The sequence below is a fragment of the Tenebrio molitor genome, chromosome 4 (genome assembly GCF_963966145.1).
Source record: "Tenebrio molitor chromosome 4, icTenMoli1.1, whole genome shotgun sequence".
Taxonomy (NCBI): Eukaryota; Metazoa; Arthropoda; class Insecta; order Coleoptera; family Tenebrionidae; genus Tenebrio; species Tenebrio molitor.
In genome coordinates, this window is record NC_091049.1 from 2,520,513 (window position 1) to 2,536,509 (window position 15,997).

At 42.8% G+C, this 15,997-nt stretch overlaps 5 protein-coding genes and 1 non-coding gene across 12 annotated transcripts; 3 read left to right on the plus strand and 3 right to left on the minus strand.

Annotated features, from left to right (window-relative positions):
• Positions 1–19: 19 nt before the first annotated feature.
• On the plus strand, positions 20–1,342 carry LOC138127912 (required for meiotic nuclear division protein 1 homolog). Its single transcript, XM_069044030.1, has 2 exons — positions 20–1,018; positions 1,065–1,342. The coding sequence occupies exons 1-2, from the start codon at positions 20–22 to the stop codon at positions 1,224–1,226; spliced, it is 1,161 nt and encodes a 386-aa protein (XP_068900131.1). The 3' UTR covers positions 1,227–1,342.
• car (vacuolar protein sorting-associated protein 33A) lies at positions 1,298–3,942 on the minus strand. Its single transcript, XM_069044022.1, has 4 exons — positions 3,149–3,942; positions 2,274–3,099; positions 1,855–2,220; positions 1,298–1,804 (listed from the first exon to the last, which is right to left on the minus strand). The coding sequence occupies exons 1-4, from the start codon at positions 3,634–3,636 to the stop codon at positions 1,691–1,693; spliced, it is 1,794 nt and encodes a 597-aa protein (XP_068900123.1). The 5' UTR covers positions 3,637–3,942; the 3' UTR covers positions 1,298–1,690.
• Positions 3,943–4,281: 339 nt separating this feature from the next.
• Positions 4,282–4,422, plus strand: LOC138130047 (U4 spliceosomal RNA). Its single transcript, XR_011159482.1, has one exon. It is a non-coding gene; the product is annotated as a U4 spliceosomal RNA (small nuclear RNA).
• A 342-nt stretch (positions 4,423–4,764) lies between these two features.
• Positions 4,765–8,197, minus strand: LOC138130006 (fatty acyl-CoA reductase wat-like). Its single transcript, XM_069046359.1, has 8 exons — positions 6,724–8,197; positions 6,415–6,624; positions 6,112–6,360; positions 5,918–6,066; positions 5,757–5,866; positions 5,463–5,711; positions 5,234–5,414; positions 4,765–5,188 (listed from the first exon to the last, which is right to left on the minus strand). The coding sequence occupies exons 1-8, from the start codon at positions 6,727–6,729 to the stop codon at positions 4,831–4,833; spliced, it is 1,512 nt and encodes a 503-aa protein (XP_068902460.1). The 5' UTR covers positions 6,730–8,197; the 3' UTR covers positions 4,765–4,830.
• An 832-nt stretch (positions 8,198–9,029) lies between these two features.
• Positions 9,030–12,243, plus strand: LOC138130010 (homeobox protein ARX-like). Of its 2 annotated transcripts, none has more exons than XM_069046371.1 (3): positions 9,030–11,097; positions 11,147–11,458; positions 11,543–12,243. In XM_069046371.1, exons 1-3 carry the CDS (start codon positions 10,974–10,976, stop codon positions 11,866–11,868), a joined length of 762 nt encoding a protein of 253 aa, XP_068902472.1. In that variant the 5' UTR covers positions 9,030–10,973; the 3' UTR covers positions 11,869–12,243. The 2 variants fall into 2 exon arrangements, with proteins under 2 accessions (XP_068902472.1, XP_068902473.1); XM_069046372.1 differs by having other exon boundaries at positions 9,031–11,097; positions 11,174–11,458; positions 11,543–12,242.
• A 36-nt stretch (positions 12,244–12,279) lies between these two features.
• On the minus strand, positions 12,280–15,878 carry LOC138130009 (acidic phospholipase A2 PA4). Of its 6 annotated transcripts, XM_069046365.1 has the most exons (6): positions 15,728–15,876; positions 15,616–15,662; positions 14,616–14,740; positions 13,284–13,736; positions 12,779–12,973; positions 12,280–12,724 (listed from the first exon to the last, which is right to left on the minus strand). In XM_069046365.1, exons 2-5 carry the CDS (start codon positions 15,619–15,621, stop codon positions 12,784–12,786), a joined length of 774 nt encoding a protein of 257 aa, XP_068902466.1. In that variant the 5' UTR covers positions 15,622–15,662; positions 15,728–15,876; the 3' UTR covers positions 12,280–12,724; positions 12,779–12,783. The 6 variants fall into 6 exon arrangements, with proteins under 6 accessions (XP_068902466.1, XP_068902470.1, XP_068902471.1 ...); XM_069046369.1 differs by lacking the exon at positions 12,779–12,973 and having other exon boundaries at positions 15,728–15,878; XM_069046370.1 differs by lacking the exon at positions 12,779–12,973 and having other exon boundaries at positions 13,284–13,727; positions 15,728–15,875.
• Positions 15,879–15,997: the final 119 nt, after the last annotated feature.

The following is a 15,997-nucleotide window of genomic DNA, read 5'->3' on the forward strand; positions in this document are numbered from 1 at the left end:
AACTTGTCCAACCTAAAAAATGGCAAATTTCTTCCTCAAAATCGGATTCAGTGTAATTAACACGTGCAAAGCTCGCCGAGAAACTGTACAACTCGTGTCTCTCCACCACACCGCGCGTAAAAGTACTTTTTGTGGTAAAATCGGCGTGCCGGTGACGTTTCAACATAACCTCACTTTTAATACTCAAAATCGAGTTTTGTCCGGCTCCAGATCCATCACGACGGATTCGCACGGGATTCAGGACAATATTTCCGCCCTCCAGTTGAAGAAGCGATTGATTCGGAAGAAAAAAATCTTGGAGGACGAGTTAAGCAGACCTCCGGGGTTGTACAGCGTTGCGGCGTTTGCGACTGCAGAGGAGTACGATCTCGAGGCGTTGATTAAGGGGCTAAAAGAACTAGATTTGTACGAACCGAAAGTTATTAAAAACACGTCAGATGTGGTGCACGCGGTTGCGAAATATCAAGTCGAGAGCGAGCCCCGGGAGATTTTTTTCTTCCGCGAGGGGAGTGTCGTGTTGTGGAACGTAACCGACTTGGAGAGCAGTAACGTGTTGAAATTTTTACGGCAATACGAGTCTGACAGTTACTCGGAACGCCTGGTCCAGCAAGAGAATGAACTGATGAATTATAGGCACCAGGCGGAAGGACTGCCAAGCGCCCTCGATAAAGATGGAGATCTGTTAGTTGCCACCGCGGACAGCACCGAAATCACTCTGGATAAGTACACATATTCGAACGCGATGACGCTTTCCGTCAAACTGGCAATCTGGGAGGCCTCCCTTGAGAGATACATCGATACAATCGAATTTGTCACTGAAGACTTGAAAAGAGGCAACAAAATCAAAATGTCACAAGAGGAGGTTCTAAGGAAACACGGCGAACTTTTCGCGCTAAGGCATCTAATAAATTTAAGCTCGGATCTTCTAGACACGCCGGATTTTTACTGGGAAAACGAGCAGCTCGAGTCTTTGTACAATCAAGTGTGTAATTATTTTGCAATTGCCAGGAGGACTAAAGTGAGTTGGAAACGCGACATGTGCATTAAATAAATCTGTTTTGTAGGTTATGAACGAAAAAATTAATCACTGTGTGGAGTTGATAGAGCTTCTGTCGTCGCATCTTAGCGACAAGCACCACATCAGACTGGAGTGGATGATCATTATTCTTATTATGGTAGAAGTCGGTTTTGAAGTGATCCATTATGTTGATAGATATTATAGTTAGTAAGGTCAAACAGATAATTTTTATACACCAAAATGTCAATGGAGATTTTATAAAAAATAAGAAAAGATATGTATGATAATAAAAATGGTTTATTTATTATATATAACGAAGCGTAAGAGTTTATATTTGTGGACAAATAAGGTCTACGCATACGTCCTGACCTGACTTGACTTTCAACATAACCTCAATTTTTCGTTTCATCAACAGATTATTGCGAAAACTAACTAAACTGCGGTAAAACCATATAAAAATGATAATAAAGTGTGTTTGCCATTGTTGGGACATAATAATAAACAATTTATCCTGGGGGCAGGCCACATAACCTCACATCTTGTTGACTTGACTTCGAGCCAAGTTATGTTGTAACATAACCTCAAATTTTCGCCTAATTAGAACAACAGCAACAGATTACAACGTTTGGGACTAAATCACAGTAAAATAAACGACGTGTCCTTCCATCTTTTTCACAGTTCTATGATGGACTTCAAAAAACTAGTCCCGTTGATCAGTTTAGTTGTGGCAATCACGAACTCGACGTTCGAATCCTCCTGTTGCGATAGGAAGCGCAACGCGGAAATCTGCAATGACACATTTCAACCCTCGACTTTGCGCTAAACAACGTAACAACCTCTGCAAAAGTGCACCCGCCGATGAAAAACACCAGAACCACCTGGGGGGCGTCGGAATTATTTTGCGCCAGCGTGTTTGGCACTGCTGGGGTCTCGTCGAGAGTGGGTCCCGGCAGCAACCCTAACACGTCTTGCAACTGTTTCCAGCCACCGTTTTTGGTGACTTGCTCGGCGAGTCGCACGCTCAAGGGGGCGTACACGCTGTGGACGTAGCTGATGTCGGTGGGGGTGATCTCGGAGGTGTCTTCCATCGTCAGTCGGAGGGCTTTGCGCAGGACTGTGTACTGCCTAGTTCCCGACTGGACCTTCAGCAGTCCGACCTTCTCGAGCTTGGTTATGGCCAACAAGGCCTGCATCCCGTACACCTAAGAGAAATCACAAGAGATTGTCGAAATCGGTGGTTCAATGATTGTATTACTTGGATCAGCTCGCGTTTGTAGTGTTCGAGGATTTTGGGCTTGAGCCCCGAGCTGGTGATGCACTGGAGGCAGATGAGCCTCAAGACTTTGACGAGGGGCTTGGCGTTCGCGATCATGTCCTCGATGTACGGACTCGCCTTGTCCACCTCGATGCAGTTGAGGAACTCCTGCTCCGTCTGGAGCGTGTCCAAGAATTCGTAGCTGTCGGTGACTTCTTTGATGCACTCGGCGACGGCCGTGTGGTGCGCGAGCGCCTTCTTCTTGGCCAAGATCTGCGGCAGCTTCTGCACGTAGAGCCTCATCTCCTGGACCGACCTCTCCTGGGTGTTCTCGATCTGCGCGGTGATCGCCTTCGCCTGCTTGGACAGGTACGCCCCGACCGCGTTGAAATTCTTGTCTCTGATGTCGGCGAACAGCTTGTCGGCGGAATTCAAAATGATCTGTTTCTTGTCTTCGGACAGCGACTCCGACGTGCGCTCCTCGCTGCTGAGGAAGTGGTCGATGGGGAAGTTGGCCGTGGAGTTATTAATCCCGAAAATCTCGTCGATCAAGCCTTCGTACGTCAACTGCGTCGCCAAGGGGGTTATCAGATCGACGGAGCGGTCGATCAGCAAGATCTGATCGATCGCCGAGGTCTGATTGGCTCTGGACGGCGCGTTCGTGTTGTTCTTCTCGCGCTGCAGCCGCGTCACCAGTTCCCACACTTGGCGCGCGGCGGCACCTTTGCCCCAAACCCGCGGAATCGGCCCGTACAGCTTTTGTAAGAACACGATGGCTTGCGCGGTTTGGTACAAATAAGTCGGGTCGTTCTCCAGAGTATACTCTCTGCACAAAATACAAACTAACTCTACAATTAACAATCCCACTGGCTTACCTGAAGACTTCTGAAATCTCCATCGACACCACATCCGAGTCAAAAGGGAACAGTTCGCACCGAAACTCCTCCACCAAACTAACACTCCCGAAGACCCCGTTGTGCTTGAGTCTCTCCATGCACAGGAGACTCTTCTTGGGGACGAAGAACACGTGGTACTGCTTCTTCGAGCCGCTTTTGGTCTTGCTGTCCGCGTGGACGTTGTAGCCCACGTAGTCCATCAGGTGGAGTTTGGGGCGCGTGATGAAGATGACGTGAGCGACGTCTGTCTCGGGGAGAGGCGTCGGCCTCAAGGGGAACATCTTCGTGACGGAGTGCTCGCGCAGCACCGCGTACTGGGCGATCAGACCCACGGGGCCCGCCAGGGAATTGTCCCATACGATGGCTTTGGGGCCTTGGCATCTCTCCAACAGGTTGATCAAGTTGGTGCGAGCCGACGTTTGGATGAGGGAGATGTCCACGCGCCCCCCTTGCAGATGGCTCGACATTTTTAGGTTAACTGTCAACGCTGACAGCTCACCAATTGTTTATCAACAAATCGCTTCAGGGGCGGCGCACTCAAGGGGGACAAATATTTCTCTATGATAAATCTAATCCAATGTCATTTACGCAAGCTTATCGTGGGGAAAAAGAAATAATAATCTTGGGAAATTCCTCAGACGTTCTTGTAACCAGCCGATAAAAATCTTTATCTATTTTTATGTAATTAAACGCAATCGATTTTATTGTTTTTACAGAGAATGAAAAAAAAATCAAATTCAAAGAAGATACTATTAGTATTATTTATAGCCCCTCTAATACTTAGTATTAGAGGGGCTATAGTATTATTATTATTAAACTACACCAGTCACCTTTGATGCCACATTTTTTCATTATCTCTTATCAAATTCTGTTTTGTAAGAATTTTTTTACAACACGCCAAACACTACTTTTTAGTTTAAATCGCTATTGCAGAAAATTTGACTAATTTTTATTTTATCACAATCTAAATTGGTGGTTGGGAACGCCTATGCCGCTCCGTCGTGTTTTTAACTGTGATTTGTTGAAAACTCGAGAGATGTCGCTACCGCTTACGACTTCCACGGGGTGACGCCTGCCTGTTGATAAAAGGCAGACGCAACGCTACTATCTTCAGCTTTGCGCAGTGGCAATATCGTAACCGATGAGGTTTATCCGAGGTGCGATTATTGCTAGTTGAAAACTTTAACCAATACCCCGCCATGTGCACGTGAAATATCGTGCGCTACGGCAATTTTTGGAAGCCTCTACGGGGGCTTACTAATTTAATTAAAACAGAAGTTTTTAGTTTACTAATTTAAGATGAAGGAATTAATTTAGTAATCTTGTTGCAATAAAATGTATTAATTATTAAAACTTCTAATTAGTATTTAGTACTAATAAAGCTACTGCGGCACTCACTACTTAATTAGAAGTTTTAATTAATTAATACATCGTAGTGAAATGACTAAAGTATCTAACTATATCGAACCTTCAGAAAGTTTGTAGTCAAGCAGGTATGATCTCCTTGCGTCAAAGCAAGCCACTTGACCACAAATGTTTTTGACGCCTTCAGAATTGTCTTAATGGATGTCAGAGGAGAACTTCACTCTTAATGAAGCACAAAGAAGAATTTCTTAGTCTGCGGTGTATTTATTTTGAAGACTTGATAGATACAAACATTGTTACTCCAAGAACCTTAACAGAATGTTCAAGACCAACCAAATGAACTTGTAAACTAGAACCACCAAAACAACAATAGTGCTATAATGTAGAACTCCTAAGAAGACGTGTCTTCGCTTAGCCTTGGGTAGAGTATGCAAGGGATCCTTGATCGTGTGCACCCTCGCGGCTATCAAGCACTTCTGAACAAAGTTCCTCCACTCCAACTGGTCCATACAGAACGGAAACACCTCTCTGTCCTCGTGGTTCATCTTGTCCCAAAGCCTTTCGGTGCGCGTCTGTTCGAACGTCCAAGAATTGACCGTGAAGGGCGCCACAAGCTCGCACCCCTTATTGACCCTGTTAAACAGTTTGACCATTCTGAAAGAACCCTAAGCACTGTTCGCCCCACTCGTGTGATCTTACTTGGGCTGCTTGCCTAAGCACAACAAGACAAAGTCTGCGAGCTGCGCCGGAACGTTCTGGAACAAGTGCTCGCAAACCTTCCACAGCGTCCTGTTCTCGGTGGTGATGAGGAACGTCCACCAGACGCTCAGCACGCTGGGGCACATCCTGAAGGTGCAGACGCCGAGGTCCAAGAACTCACCTGGCAAAACCTTGCAGGTTTTTCAGCGTGTGCAAGAGAGATATTTACCCCAGGTGATGGTGTTGGTCTTGGAGCCGGCGTAGTTGTAGATCGATTCTTGTGCGGGGTTCGTTCCGATGTCCCAGGCTGCGCTCAGGATGTGGTTGACCACGTAGTCTAGAGGGACAAGGGCGGCGACGCCGTTTCTGCGAGTGAGCATGCAGTGGCAAACGCCGGTGTAGATGCCCATCGCGAGCATCTGGAAGCCTTGGAAGGAGTCCGTCCAGCCTGGTTCTGGCTCGTTGACTGATCCTACAACTAGGCCCAAGATCTCGCGTCCTTTGACGACACCAAGAGACTTACTTATTCCTGGGCGCAGGATACCAACAGGCAAGTCTCCACCTTCTTCTCGTATCACGTGCTCCGCGATGGCTTTGGTGAAGGTGTACGTGTTGGGCCACTCGCCCAATATCCTACAAGAAACTACCATTGCCCACTCCTTCCAAGAGCACTTTTCCACTCACCGGCCCAGATTGGTCTGCACCATCTGGTCATCCATCGCCTCCAAACTGTCGAACAACTGCGCAGCAGTCATTGGAGGTTCGTAGAACTTCTCTTTGATCTCACCCTCTTGGACGCAGTTGGAGTACGCGGTCGAAACGTACAACAGAGCCTTTGCACAAATAAAAATCAACTCTTCACTTTCTGTTCAAATCACCTTCAGATTCTTTGTTGTCCTGGCCATCTCCAGAATACTTTGGACGGATCTGACGTTTGTGTAGCTCGCCAGACGCAGTTCCTCGTCGAATCTTACACAAGCGGAGGTGTGGATGATGCACGTGGTCTCGGCTTGTACCATCTTGTAGTTCTCTGGAGTTAAGCCCAGATTGGGCAAACAACAGTCGCCACTCAAGACACTCACTTTCCCTTTGAACTCCGCTCGGTCTTGGCTCAACGACTGGAAGCACTGCAAACAAGAAATGTCACATTTGACGGGACAGGGGTTGTGACAGGTGTTTACGTAACTGTCCAGTAAAATGTCGAGACGTTCCTCGGCCGTTTTGCCTCTTTTTTCTCGCAGCAGGAGGTATATTTTTTTCGTTTGCCAACACGAGGTCAGCAGTTTTCTGAGGAGGAGTTTGCCCACGACTCCCGTACCACCAGTTATGAAGACCGTTTGGTCTTTGTAAAACTTGTGGACTTCACTGGTTGACATGTTGTCACTAAATGTCTAACAATGCAGAATTTACGTATTTTATACTGAAGTATTAACATGCGTTTTTAGATGTGTATTCATTTTGCTATAATAATTGTTTGCGTTATCGCTCACCTTCATTTTCAAGAACTTCAGACGAGAAAGACTAACAGTTAATTTTCAAATACTACAATTTTCGTAGTTTTTTGCAAAAATAACACCAAGGTGTCTTGAAAGCGTAATGACTCCCTTATTATTACTTATGGCCAATGATTTCGCCAGATTTGATTCCAACAGAAATTAACCTAGCACCTAACATAAAAAAATACAAATTTTTATGTTATTACGTTGTTTATAGCGTGAGCCAGGACTGGATTTTTAAATATTCAACTTATTGGAAATTAAAAAATTGTGAATTGAGTTGACATTTACGTGAAGTAGATATGGCAACGTTGCATTACCGCAAGTGTTCAGTCCTTGACGTAGTAAATTGTGCAGATTTATTTGTAGACGGACAAAATTATTACTTTTTTTAAAAAAATCCAAGAGGGTGAGTCTTAAAGACTGTCGGAGTAGATTCAGGTGTTTGAAAGGTTTTGACGTGTCTAGTTTCTTTACGCGACATTGCCAAATTTCCACATTGTTGACAGCTGACCGAGTAGAATATGGCCGACAATAATTTCGCCGATATTTTTAAATCGATATTAAACCCAATATACTATTCCGGACACGGAATCTTGGCCAACATTTTTTTGACATTTACAAAAAAAAATTATGTAAACCAATCATTAGTGTCATATGAGTGTCATTAAAAAATGACAATTATTAAAAATCACTTTGAAGTTTTTCTTGTGACATCAAAAAGGCAGGGAAATGGCATTATCGAGTCAAAAGTTGGGTTATATTCAATAAAGACCAGTTTACACATATTTGTCAGTTAAATGTCAGTTGTGGCCAATATTCCGTGTCCGGAATAGTAAATAGTACTATTCCGGACATGGAATCTTGGCCAACATTTTTTAGACATTTCTAAAAAAAAAGATGTACCTAAACCAATCATTAGTGTCATTAATATGACATTTATTAAAAATCACTTTGAAGTCTTTCTTGTGACATCAAAAAGGCAGGGAAATGGCATTATCGAGTCAAAAGTTGGGTTATATTCAAAAAAGGCCAGTTCACACATATTTGTCAGTTAAATGGCAGTTGTGGCCAAGATTCCGTGTCCGAAATATAGTCCAATTTTTACCCTTTTGAGGTGACGTCACGATTTTCTTCCTCGCTTTCTCTTTATTGAAACGACAGAAACAGAAAAAAACAAAAAAAAAAGGTATAATCTGTTTCAAAATCAAAAATCCACCAACACTGCATTCTACCTCGAAAATACAACCGACAACGTCGCCAACTTTTGTTTTTAGTGCGTTTGCAATTGTCGCAAAAAGTGGGGTTATGAAAGAAAACTGTTGACAGTCGTTTTGGTCGTAATTCATGGTGTTTTTTTTTATTCTCATTTTATTATTTCCCTCAAAAGGTGTAATATGGTAGCTACCACCTTTTTGTACATAATAATTATTTTGTTACGTAATAAACTCAACAGTTCGATGTCAAATTTTGGTTGAGCCAACTTTGAAATTTATTCCAGGAATTTCTTTGTTTTTGCCAACCTAATTCAACAGGTGGTGGATTTTTGATTTTGAAACAGATTATACGTTTATTTATTGATGGTCACTTTGAGGTTATTTTATGCTCCTGTCAATTTGACAATTTTTAATTTCTTTTACTTATTACATTCACTACAAACATAACCTTTCGAAGCAATTGTCAACAAATTTGAAACATTATAGTTATTTATGATCAATTCAAATTTGTTTCTGATCCTAGCTCAAACATACGTAAAGTTACTAGATAATGACGTCATCGCAAAAGGATAAAAATTGGACTTTACTATTGCGGGCAAAAAAAGTGGGATATCAACGTCATTGTCTTGACTTTTAATGTGAAATAACACTTATTTGATTCTAACTCTACTTTGAATTGATTCACGTTGTCATTAAGTATTGTATCTAGGTTGTAGGGAATGATTGTAAGTAAGCACGTAGTGAATATTTATTTAATGCGAAGTCCCAATCAAAATCTAATCTACCTTTATCAAAAGAATTGGGCCTTTTTTGGAACGAGTGGGCCTTTAAAAAAAATGGCCCACTCGTGCCAAAAAATACAACGTTTTTTTGTTCGACGAGCCCCTTAAAGGCTCCAAATCGCTTAAAACCTTTAAAATTAGCTTGACGTTTCGTTTTGACAAGTTGTGACATTTAGCAAAATCCGTTCACATAGGAGAAAATTCTCAAATTCTGACAGTGTCGAACAAAAAAATACATTTTTAAACTGTCAAGCTAGAGTAGTGTCAAAAAAAAATGACAATAAAGCTTGAACTACATTGAATTTTTCAAACTGACAGACATTTGATGTCCCACTTTTTATGCTCCCAATAGTACATTACTTCCCATTCATTTTTACGTAATTTACAATATAATTTTCACTTTTTGACATTTACATCGTGAGTTTATTGTTGCTAATTTTCGTAAAAATGTACCTAAGATTTCCTCGCGTCTCAGTAACTTTCTCTTCATTAACCGTTTACTAAGAGTCCTAAAAGTTATTGACTCGCAAATTGGACAGATTTTTTTTCTCTTTTACTGCCGCTAGCAAAAAATTCTGGTCGTCAATATCATTTCAAAATTTTGTTATACTAAGGACAACGTAACATTTTATCTGCCCCGCCCATTTCATTTTCTTAGTTACCAATCAAATAGGTTGTTAAGACGATCTGATTTACACAGTAAACATTTCTGACATTCTAATTGTCTTAATGACATTTTATTTTTTAGAACCTAAAACAATAATTGTGGACTTGACAGCAAAATTCTAACCTTAACTTTTTTACGTGGCAAATGTAATGAAAAGTTGTACAGATTAAATCTGGCTTTGATTCTGATTGGTCAATTTTAGTGGGCGGAGCAGATAAAAAGTTATAACGGCAATACTATAGATTGCCACAAATTAAACATTTTCCCTGCCTGATTATGTCTATGTCAACACTGTCAACAAAGTGTCAAAAAAAAATGAGAAAAAAATGACAATTAATGCCATACAACATGATAGGTTATGATATTTACGACCGTTTTACAATGGAGCGTTTTCCGTTGTGTCAAAGCATGATTTTGACGACCAGTTTTTTTTGCTCGTGACGTATAGATTTGCCCGCTCTTTTAAAAGCCCCTTGTATGTAGGCAACCAACTAATCCCATTGATTTTTTTAATGAAATAGGTACACCCAGGATTGTTGGTAGCAAATTTCTGATACTACCATGTCAGAAATATTTCCAATCACCCTGTACCTTAATTCTAAACTATGTGGGCCAATGAAGCGACATCGCCTGACAAACACACCGTTGAAATAATGTTTACAGAGGATCAAACGAAAATGAGATCATCAAAACTTTGGAAAATTCAAGTTTTATACATACTTATAGTTTGTTATCTCGTTTGGAAAAACACGAATTGCACATAATTACCTTGCACAACATATTTGTTTTGCAAGTGATAATGAATTCAGGGTACCTGAAGAAAAATGAGTTGTAGCGACCGCATTAGTCAACAACTGACAGAAGCGGACGCTAGGAGGGATTCTAATCCTTTTAAAATTCTGATGAACGTTTGGGGTCGTCATGTTGGCAGTTCTGATCAATGCAATTCTGGGAAACACCGGTCAGGATCTTCCTGTTCCTTTCAGTTCTGCAATGTGTTTAATGTGTCAAGTGTTGGATGTAGAAAAAGGGAGAAACTTCCTTCTGAAGTTCTAACTTCCAAAGAGATCTGGAAAGTAGATTTAAATCTAGCTAGAGGAGATGAGACGATAGTTTAGAACGTAAAAAGATAGTCGTAACTAGTTTTTCTTTTAGCAACAGGTGATCGGAGTTGCCCCAGAGTCGGGAGAATTCCAGTTAGAAGTATATTTTACAAGAATTTTCCGGTTTTTTTATGCGTTAAGAATCGTTGTGTACAAATGTACTTAAATAAAAAGCGCAACAAACGAACGAGAACTCGGTTGGGAATTGAAAAACGCCCGAGCGCAATTCCCTTCGATTATTTAAGGAAAAACCTCCTCCCCGCGCACTTTCCAACGTGACGCCCTACGCCTCCCGCCAGCGAAGCCCCAAAACTCAGGAAAAGCTCTCAATAGAAAAAACAGTCGCCCTGTGGGGCTTCATCCCCACGTAATGCACGACTCTAAGCCCTCGGGTGGCGGAAAACGGCGGAAAACCTCGCCACTCACCGCCAACAATGGAAACATAACGACAGTTTAACAAAAAAATGGACGAGACATGGACGATAAGCAGGACCACCGTCGAGATCTGGACTGCCTGGACGAGCCCGGCCCGTCCTACTCGCTCAACGCCTACCTCGGCAGCCTAGAGAAGGAGGCGGCGGCATCAATCGGCGCCGACGGTGAGTGCACACTCTCAAATCGAATTAGCCCCGCATCTCGCTTAATTAGATTTGCGTTTATTTAATTTGAACGCAGATTATCACGGCGACCCGGGCCAGAGCTACGAAGAGGTGAGCGGCGGCGCGTCCAAGCGGAAGCAGCGCAGATACAGGACGACCTTCTCCAACTACCAGCTGGAGGAGCTCGAGAGGGCCTTCCACAAGACCCACTACCCCGACGTGTTCTTCCGCGAGGAGCTGGCCCTCAGGATCGACCTGACCGAGGCGCGCGTCCAGGTGTGGTTCCAGAACAGGAGGGCCAAGTGGAGGAAGCAGGAGAAGAACTCGAGGGGACTGCAAGGACCCACTTTGACCATTCCAGGTGAGCTGACTGTCACAACTGGCAGGTGACATGTGTCATACCGACCGAGTCAAACTGTCAATACACCAATAAATTGTTTTTCAGGATGTTCCACGCCCTTGGAGAGCCCCTTGCTGAGCTTCGCCCCCGACCAGACCCCCACCAATCTCTTCCTGGGTCTGGAGTGGCCCGCGATCGTGCCCCCCGGTCCCTTCCAGACCAACGTGGAAGCCGTCGACACCGGAATCAACGAGACGGTCCTGATCGGTGACCGAATTTCTGGAATTCATGGAAATCTGATCGGGGACGGCATCCTCCTGGGAGACGAACCCAATCTGGACCTGATCCAGGACTCGCAAAACGAAATCGACATTGATCCAGATTTATTAACCTTGAAACCGGCAAGAAGTCTGCGAACCGACGAATGTTAACCGTGACAAGGCTTTTCGTTAAATCTGGTGCGCTCCAATCAACTGCATTCTCAAGTTTACACGATTGACGCAACTTCAGTGAAGATAATGTCACCGTCTACGCGTCCTAAATCCCCCTTTAATGGTATTGTTACAGAATCACATAGGGTGTTGACACGAAACAGTTTGTCCCCGTTTTTCATTTTTCTACATTTTGTTAAATCCAAGTGCCCCCTCGAGACGTTACTGCAACATCACTTTATAAAACATCTCCACTTTCCCCAAAAAAATTGTTACTTATATTGAAAATTGTAGACAGGTTTGTGTAGAATGTCCTGTTTAAATTATTTGCAATAAATAAAGAGAAATACATTGTGGCTAGTTGTAAATAGTTGTCTGATTTTTATGTGAGCGGGCGTGAATAAAAGACAGTTTCGTGTTGCAATAGTAAACTTTATTGCGAAAAGGGTGCGTCAGCTCATCAAGTAGGAGTGTCGAAAAACGTTAAAAATTCGAATTAAGCGTGTATATGGAAGAGCTGTGCCTCCGGTCCTGATTACCTAATCCCACTTGAAGAAATCATTTTCCGTACCTATGTACCTACGCCTAAGACTCTAAAGTGTCGCCTCTAATAATAAATATCACAACTTTGTTTTATTGTTCGTTAATCTAAATCTACGATAAGCTCAGAGTCGACTCTAGATTGGTCAATTTGGCCTAGATCTATTATTGTACTAAAAGTCGTTGATATTTTTGTTGTATTGCCGTTTGTCAGTTTCACTCGAAGGATCGAGGCATCAGTGGTACGTATTTTTCTGAAGGTCTGTACTTCCACTGGGAGCACAGTTCGTCGCTCTCAGCTTGCGTGTAGCCGTTCCTACAAGAACCGAGGGAGGATGTCAAACAGTTTATTCGATTAATACAAAAGTACAAAAGCTACAGCAGTCTTAGTTTGCGCAAGATTATGTTGAAGAAAAACTCGTGTTTGCTTCTCCAGTCGAAACGAGGGTGGCGGCTGCCCACGTACCGTCCGGACTGAACGAACTCGGCCTTGCAGCCGCCCCCGTCGTCTCCGGCGACGTCGGTGACTCGGAAGCGCACGTCGATGTCAGGAACTGAATTGTTACTAAAATAAAGCGAAAACAAAATAAACAATAACCGAAAGAACGGAAATAATAAATAAAAAGGGAATTAAACCAAAATGAAGTGAGTAAACAATGGTGCCAACTGTGTGACAACTGCCGTTCGAATGTCACCGCAGAAATTAAATTCGAGTGTGAAATAAAACGGAAATAATTGATTTTGGTCGATTTGGTTTAACAATGTTGAGTTTTGAAATTGTGTGGTTGAGATTTTAGAAAAATCTGCTTTTTGTAGGTTAAGGCGCCGCCAACTGTCAAACTTTCAAATGTGACATTTTATCGTTGTTTTGATACCTCTGGAGCTGCGAGCACGGACTCCTCTCCTTGAAGCAGATCACCTGGACCACGTTGAAGAAGATGGCCCCGATCGTGTTCGCCGTCTCAGTGTTGACGTTCTGCAAGCACCTCCTGAAAGTGGCGTCGCAATCGCAGTGCGACCTGGTGAACGGTGAGTCGTTGCAGATGCCCTGTCTGCACTCCCCCATCAGCAGGTTGTTGGGGCAATTGTCGTGGTCTCTGCAGCACATGTCCTCTTTGGTGTGGTACCCCAAGTCGGTGAAGTTCTTCGCGGTGGTGCCGGGGCCGCACCACCTGGTCCCCGGGTAGATGAAGCCCCCTTGGTGCGCCGAGTGCACTTGCTTGTTCCGACAGATGTCCACCAGCTTGGAGATGGACTCGTCGGTCATCTGTCGGATCTTGCGGGGGTCGGAGCTGAGCAGCATGTTCCGGATTTTGCCCCTGTGGGGTCTAAGGGTTAGTGTGGGGCGAAGAAGCGGAACCGACCACCATCAGCAAAAATAAACAATCCGATTTAAATCAACTTCGACATTTTAAATCACCTGAACACAATTTACTACAGTCGAAATATTTGACTCTGATTCTATGAGTATACAGGGTGTTTTTTAAATGCGTGCAGAAATTTTAATCACGAGCTACTGGCTTCATGTAGAACTCGGAAAAAATATTTAAAAAATTCTATGTCAAAAAATAAAATTACAATTTTTTTAAATTGCTTAAAGTTTTCTACGTTGTCCTACAACCTCGTAGGTAAAATTTCGGCACATTTTAAAAATACACCCTGTACATCATGTTTTATAAAATGTACGCCAATGCGAAGTAACCTATAGGAAATATGCTTTAAAACAAGGAAACCGCATTGGTGTACGTTTTATAAAATATGATATACAGGGTGTAATTTTAAAATGTGCCGAAATTTTACCTACGAGGTTGTTTGGCAACGTAGAAGACTAAAAGCAATTAAAAAAAATTGTAGCTCAAAAAATAAATGTCATTTTAATTTTTGACAGACTTTTTTAGATATTTTTTCCGAGTTCTACATGAAGCCAGTAGCTCGTGGTTAAAATATCTGTACAACTTTCAATAACACCCTGTATAGTGTAATCTGAATCACAAATTGAGCGAGCAGTACTTTGACCTGTCCGCTTTTCTTTCACCTGTGAATCTTCCGCTTTAGCAAACCGGTGTGCAAATTAGAAAAACTAATTTCCACCGGAAACGATATCAACTTCAAACCGCGTGTTGTTTTGACGTTGTTAAGGTGGGTCTACACGATAGGAATGTGTTGGATTTGCTGATGGCGCTCGGGATCCTGCCCTTTGACCTAACCTGTCGGTGTGTACGTGGCAGAAAGGGGGCCGCGTCGTCAGCTCTATCATGTTGGACATGGTGTTGTCGGCGATGAGCACCGTCGACGTCACGTGACCGACCAGCAAGAGCACAGCGACCGGGACCTACAAGAAAATTGTGCAAGCAAATGTGCGATAAAACCCGTTCCAGTGAAGCAACTCGGTCTTGGCTAACAACTCGACTTTTGTTAATGTTTTAACTACGCACCTTAGTTATTTACATTGGTTATTAACTATTGCACAAATCGGATAGGTATTTGTTTGTTTGTGGTCGATGAGCACTAGTCGCGGTCCAGCCGGCTAGATTGGTGTATTGTTAAACTTGACACAGTTTGTCGGACCTGGTTACGATTTTTTTGGTAATTTCTCTTTCGAAAAAATCCGTAGGCGATGATGTCCCACAACGCCGAACGATCAATTTGCCCGAACTGCCAAAGTCAAATGTGTGACGAAATAATCGAAGCATTTGTATTCTCCGGTCGCAGTTGGGAAGACAATTATGGATATTATTCGGCAAATGTCAGGTGTGCACAAGGAAGCGCACAAGACCTTGCCAATTTGTTTTTCCCATTCCGCGCGGAAAAATCTACAAGATTTGGCATCTCGAACTTCCGTCTTTGCTTGCTTCACGCGATGAATTATGGATGAATGTCACGTGTGTTATTAATTTTTCCGACGAAAAAGTGAATTACGTGTCAGGGGCTTCTCCAAAAATGTTTGATGATTTCGTCCGAGCAAACAATCTCTCAAAGTCACCGAGAACAGAGATGCAAATAACTGTTATTACCGAAGACTCAAAGGTGAAGCCTTCTCCCGTGTGTCTTTGTAAAAAGAGCCAAGGTGAAGGAAAAATGGTGATGTTATAATGAAGACTGCGTTAAATTTCAACATTTAACTAATAAATATCACAGCGGCAAATGCAACTTCGATTAGGACACAGATTGGGTCAAGTTTAAAAAAATAACGCAAAAGCAACTTACTTTCATGTTGCTTCGATCCAATTAATTCTCCGGACCGGAATCGGTTTCTGGAACAATAACAAAAATTCGTGTGAACAAATCGACGCCAATTGCTATTTTTTTCTAAACTTACACTTTTGGATTGACTCGGACATGATCGACCACTGAAATCACCGATTTTTAAACAACGCTGCAGCACTCTCCGAAATTTGAATAATATTAAACGAACCCCACCACCTGAAACTGAAAAATCATCAATGAAGAAAGTTCATCGATTTTACAGTATGGATAGGCAACCAGTTATACATTCGTGTTGTGTCAGTGCGCAGTACTTTAAAAAATCGCAAATATCGATTTAATTATCACGGATAGGTGAATTAATTTGTAGAAAAGGCGACACGCA

Bases quoted from the DNA above. Each gene is read 5' to 3' on its own strand.
- LOC138127912 (XM_069044030.1), top strand. From the start codon at position 20: ATGGCAAATTTCTTCCTCAAAATCGGATTCAGTGTAATTAACACGTGC. The intron at 1,019-1,064 runs GTGAGTTGGAAA...TCTGTTTTGTAG, and splicing joins CAATTGCCAGGAGGACTAAA to GTTATGAACGAAAAAATTAA.
- car (XM_069044022.1), bottom strand. From the start codon at position 3,636: ATGTCGAGCCATCTGCAAGGGGGGCGCGTGGACATCTCCCTCATCCAA. The intron at 2,221-2,273 runs GTAATACAATCA...GATTTCTCTTAG, and splicing joins ACAAACGCGAGCTGATCCAA to GTGTACGGGATGCAGGCCTT. The intron at 1,805-1,854 runs GTTGTTACGTTG...GTGTCATTGCAG, and splicing joins GCGGGTGCACTTTTGCAGAG to ATTTCCGCGTTGCGCTTCCT.
- LOC138130006 (XM_069046359.1), bottom strand. The intron at 6,067-6,111 runs GTGATTTGAACA...ATTTGTGCAAAG, and splicing joins GGACAACAAAGAATCTGAAG to GCTCTGTTGTACGTTTCGAC. The intron at 5,415-5,462 runs GTAAATATCTCT...AGGTTTTGCCAG, and splicing joins GACCAACACCATCACCTGGG to GTGAGTTCTTGGACCTCGGC.
- LOC138130010 (XM_069046371.1), top strand. From the start codon at position 10,974: ATGGACGATAAGCAGGACCACCGTCGAGATCTGGACTGCCTGGACGAG. The intron at 11,098-11,146 runs GTGAGTGCACAC...TCGCTTAATTAG, and splicing joins GGCATCAATCGGCGCCGACG to ATTTGCGTTTATTTAATTTG. The intron at 11,459-11,542 runs GTGAGCTGACTG...ATTGTTTTTCAG, and splicing joins ACCCACTTTGACCATTCCAG to GATGTTCCACGCCCTTGGAG.
- LOC138130009 (XM_069046365.1), bottom strand. The intron at 13,737-14,615 runs GTTAGGTCAAAG...ACTAACCCTTAG, and splicing joins TGCCACGTACACACCGACAG to ACCCCACAGGGGCAAAATCC. The intron at 12,974-13,283 runs GTATCAAAACAA...GCTTTATTTTAG, and splicing joins CCGTGCTCGCAGCTCCAGAG to TAACAATTCAGTTCCTGACA.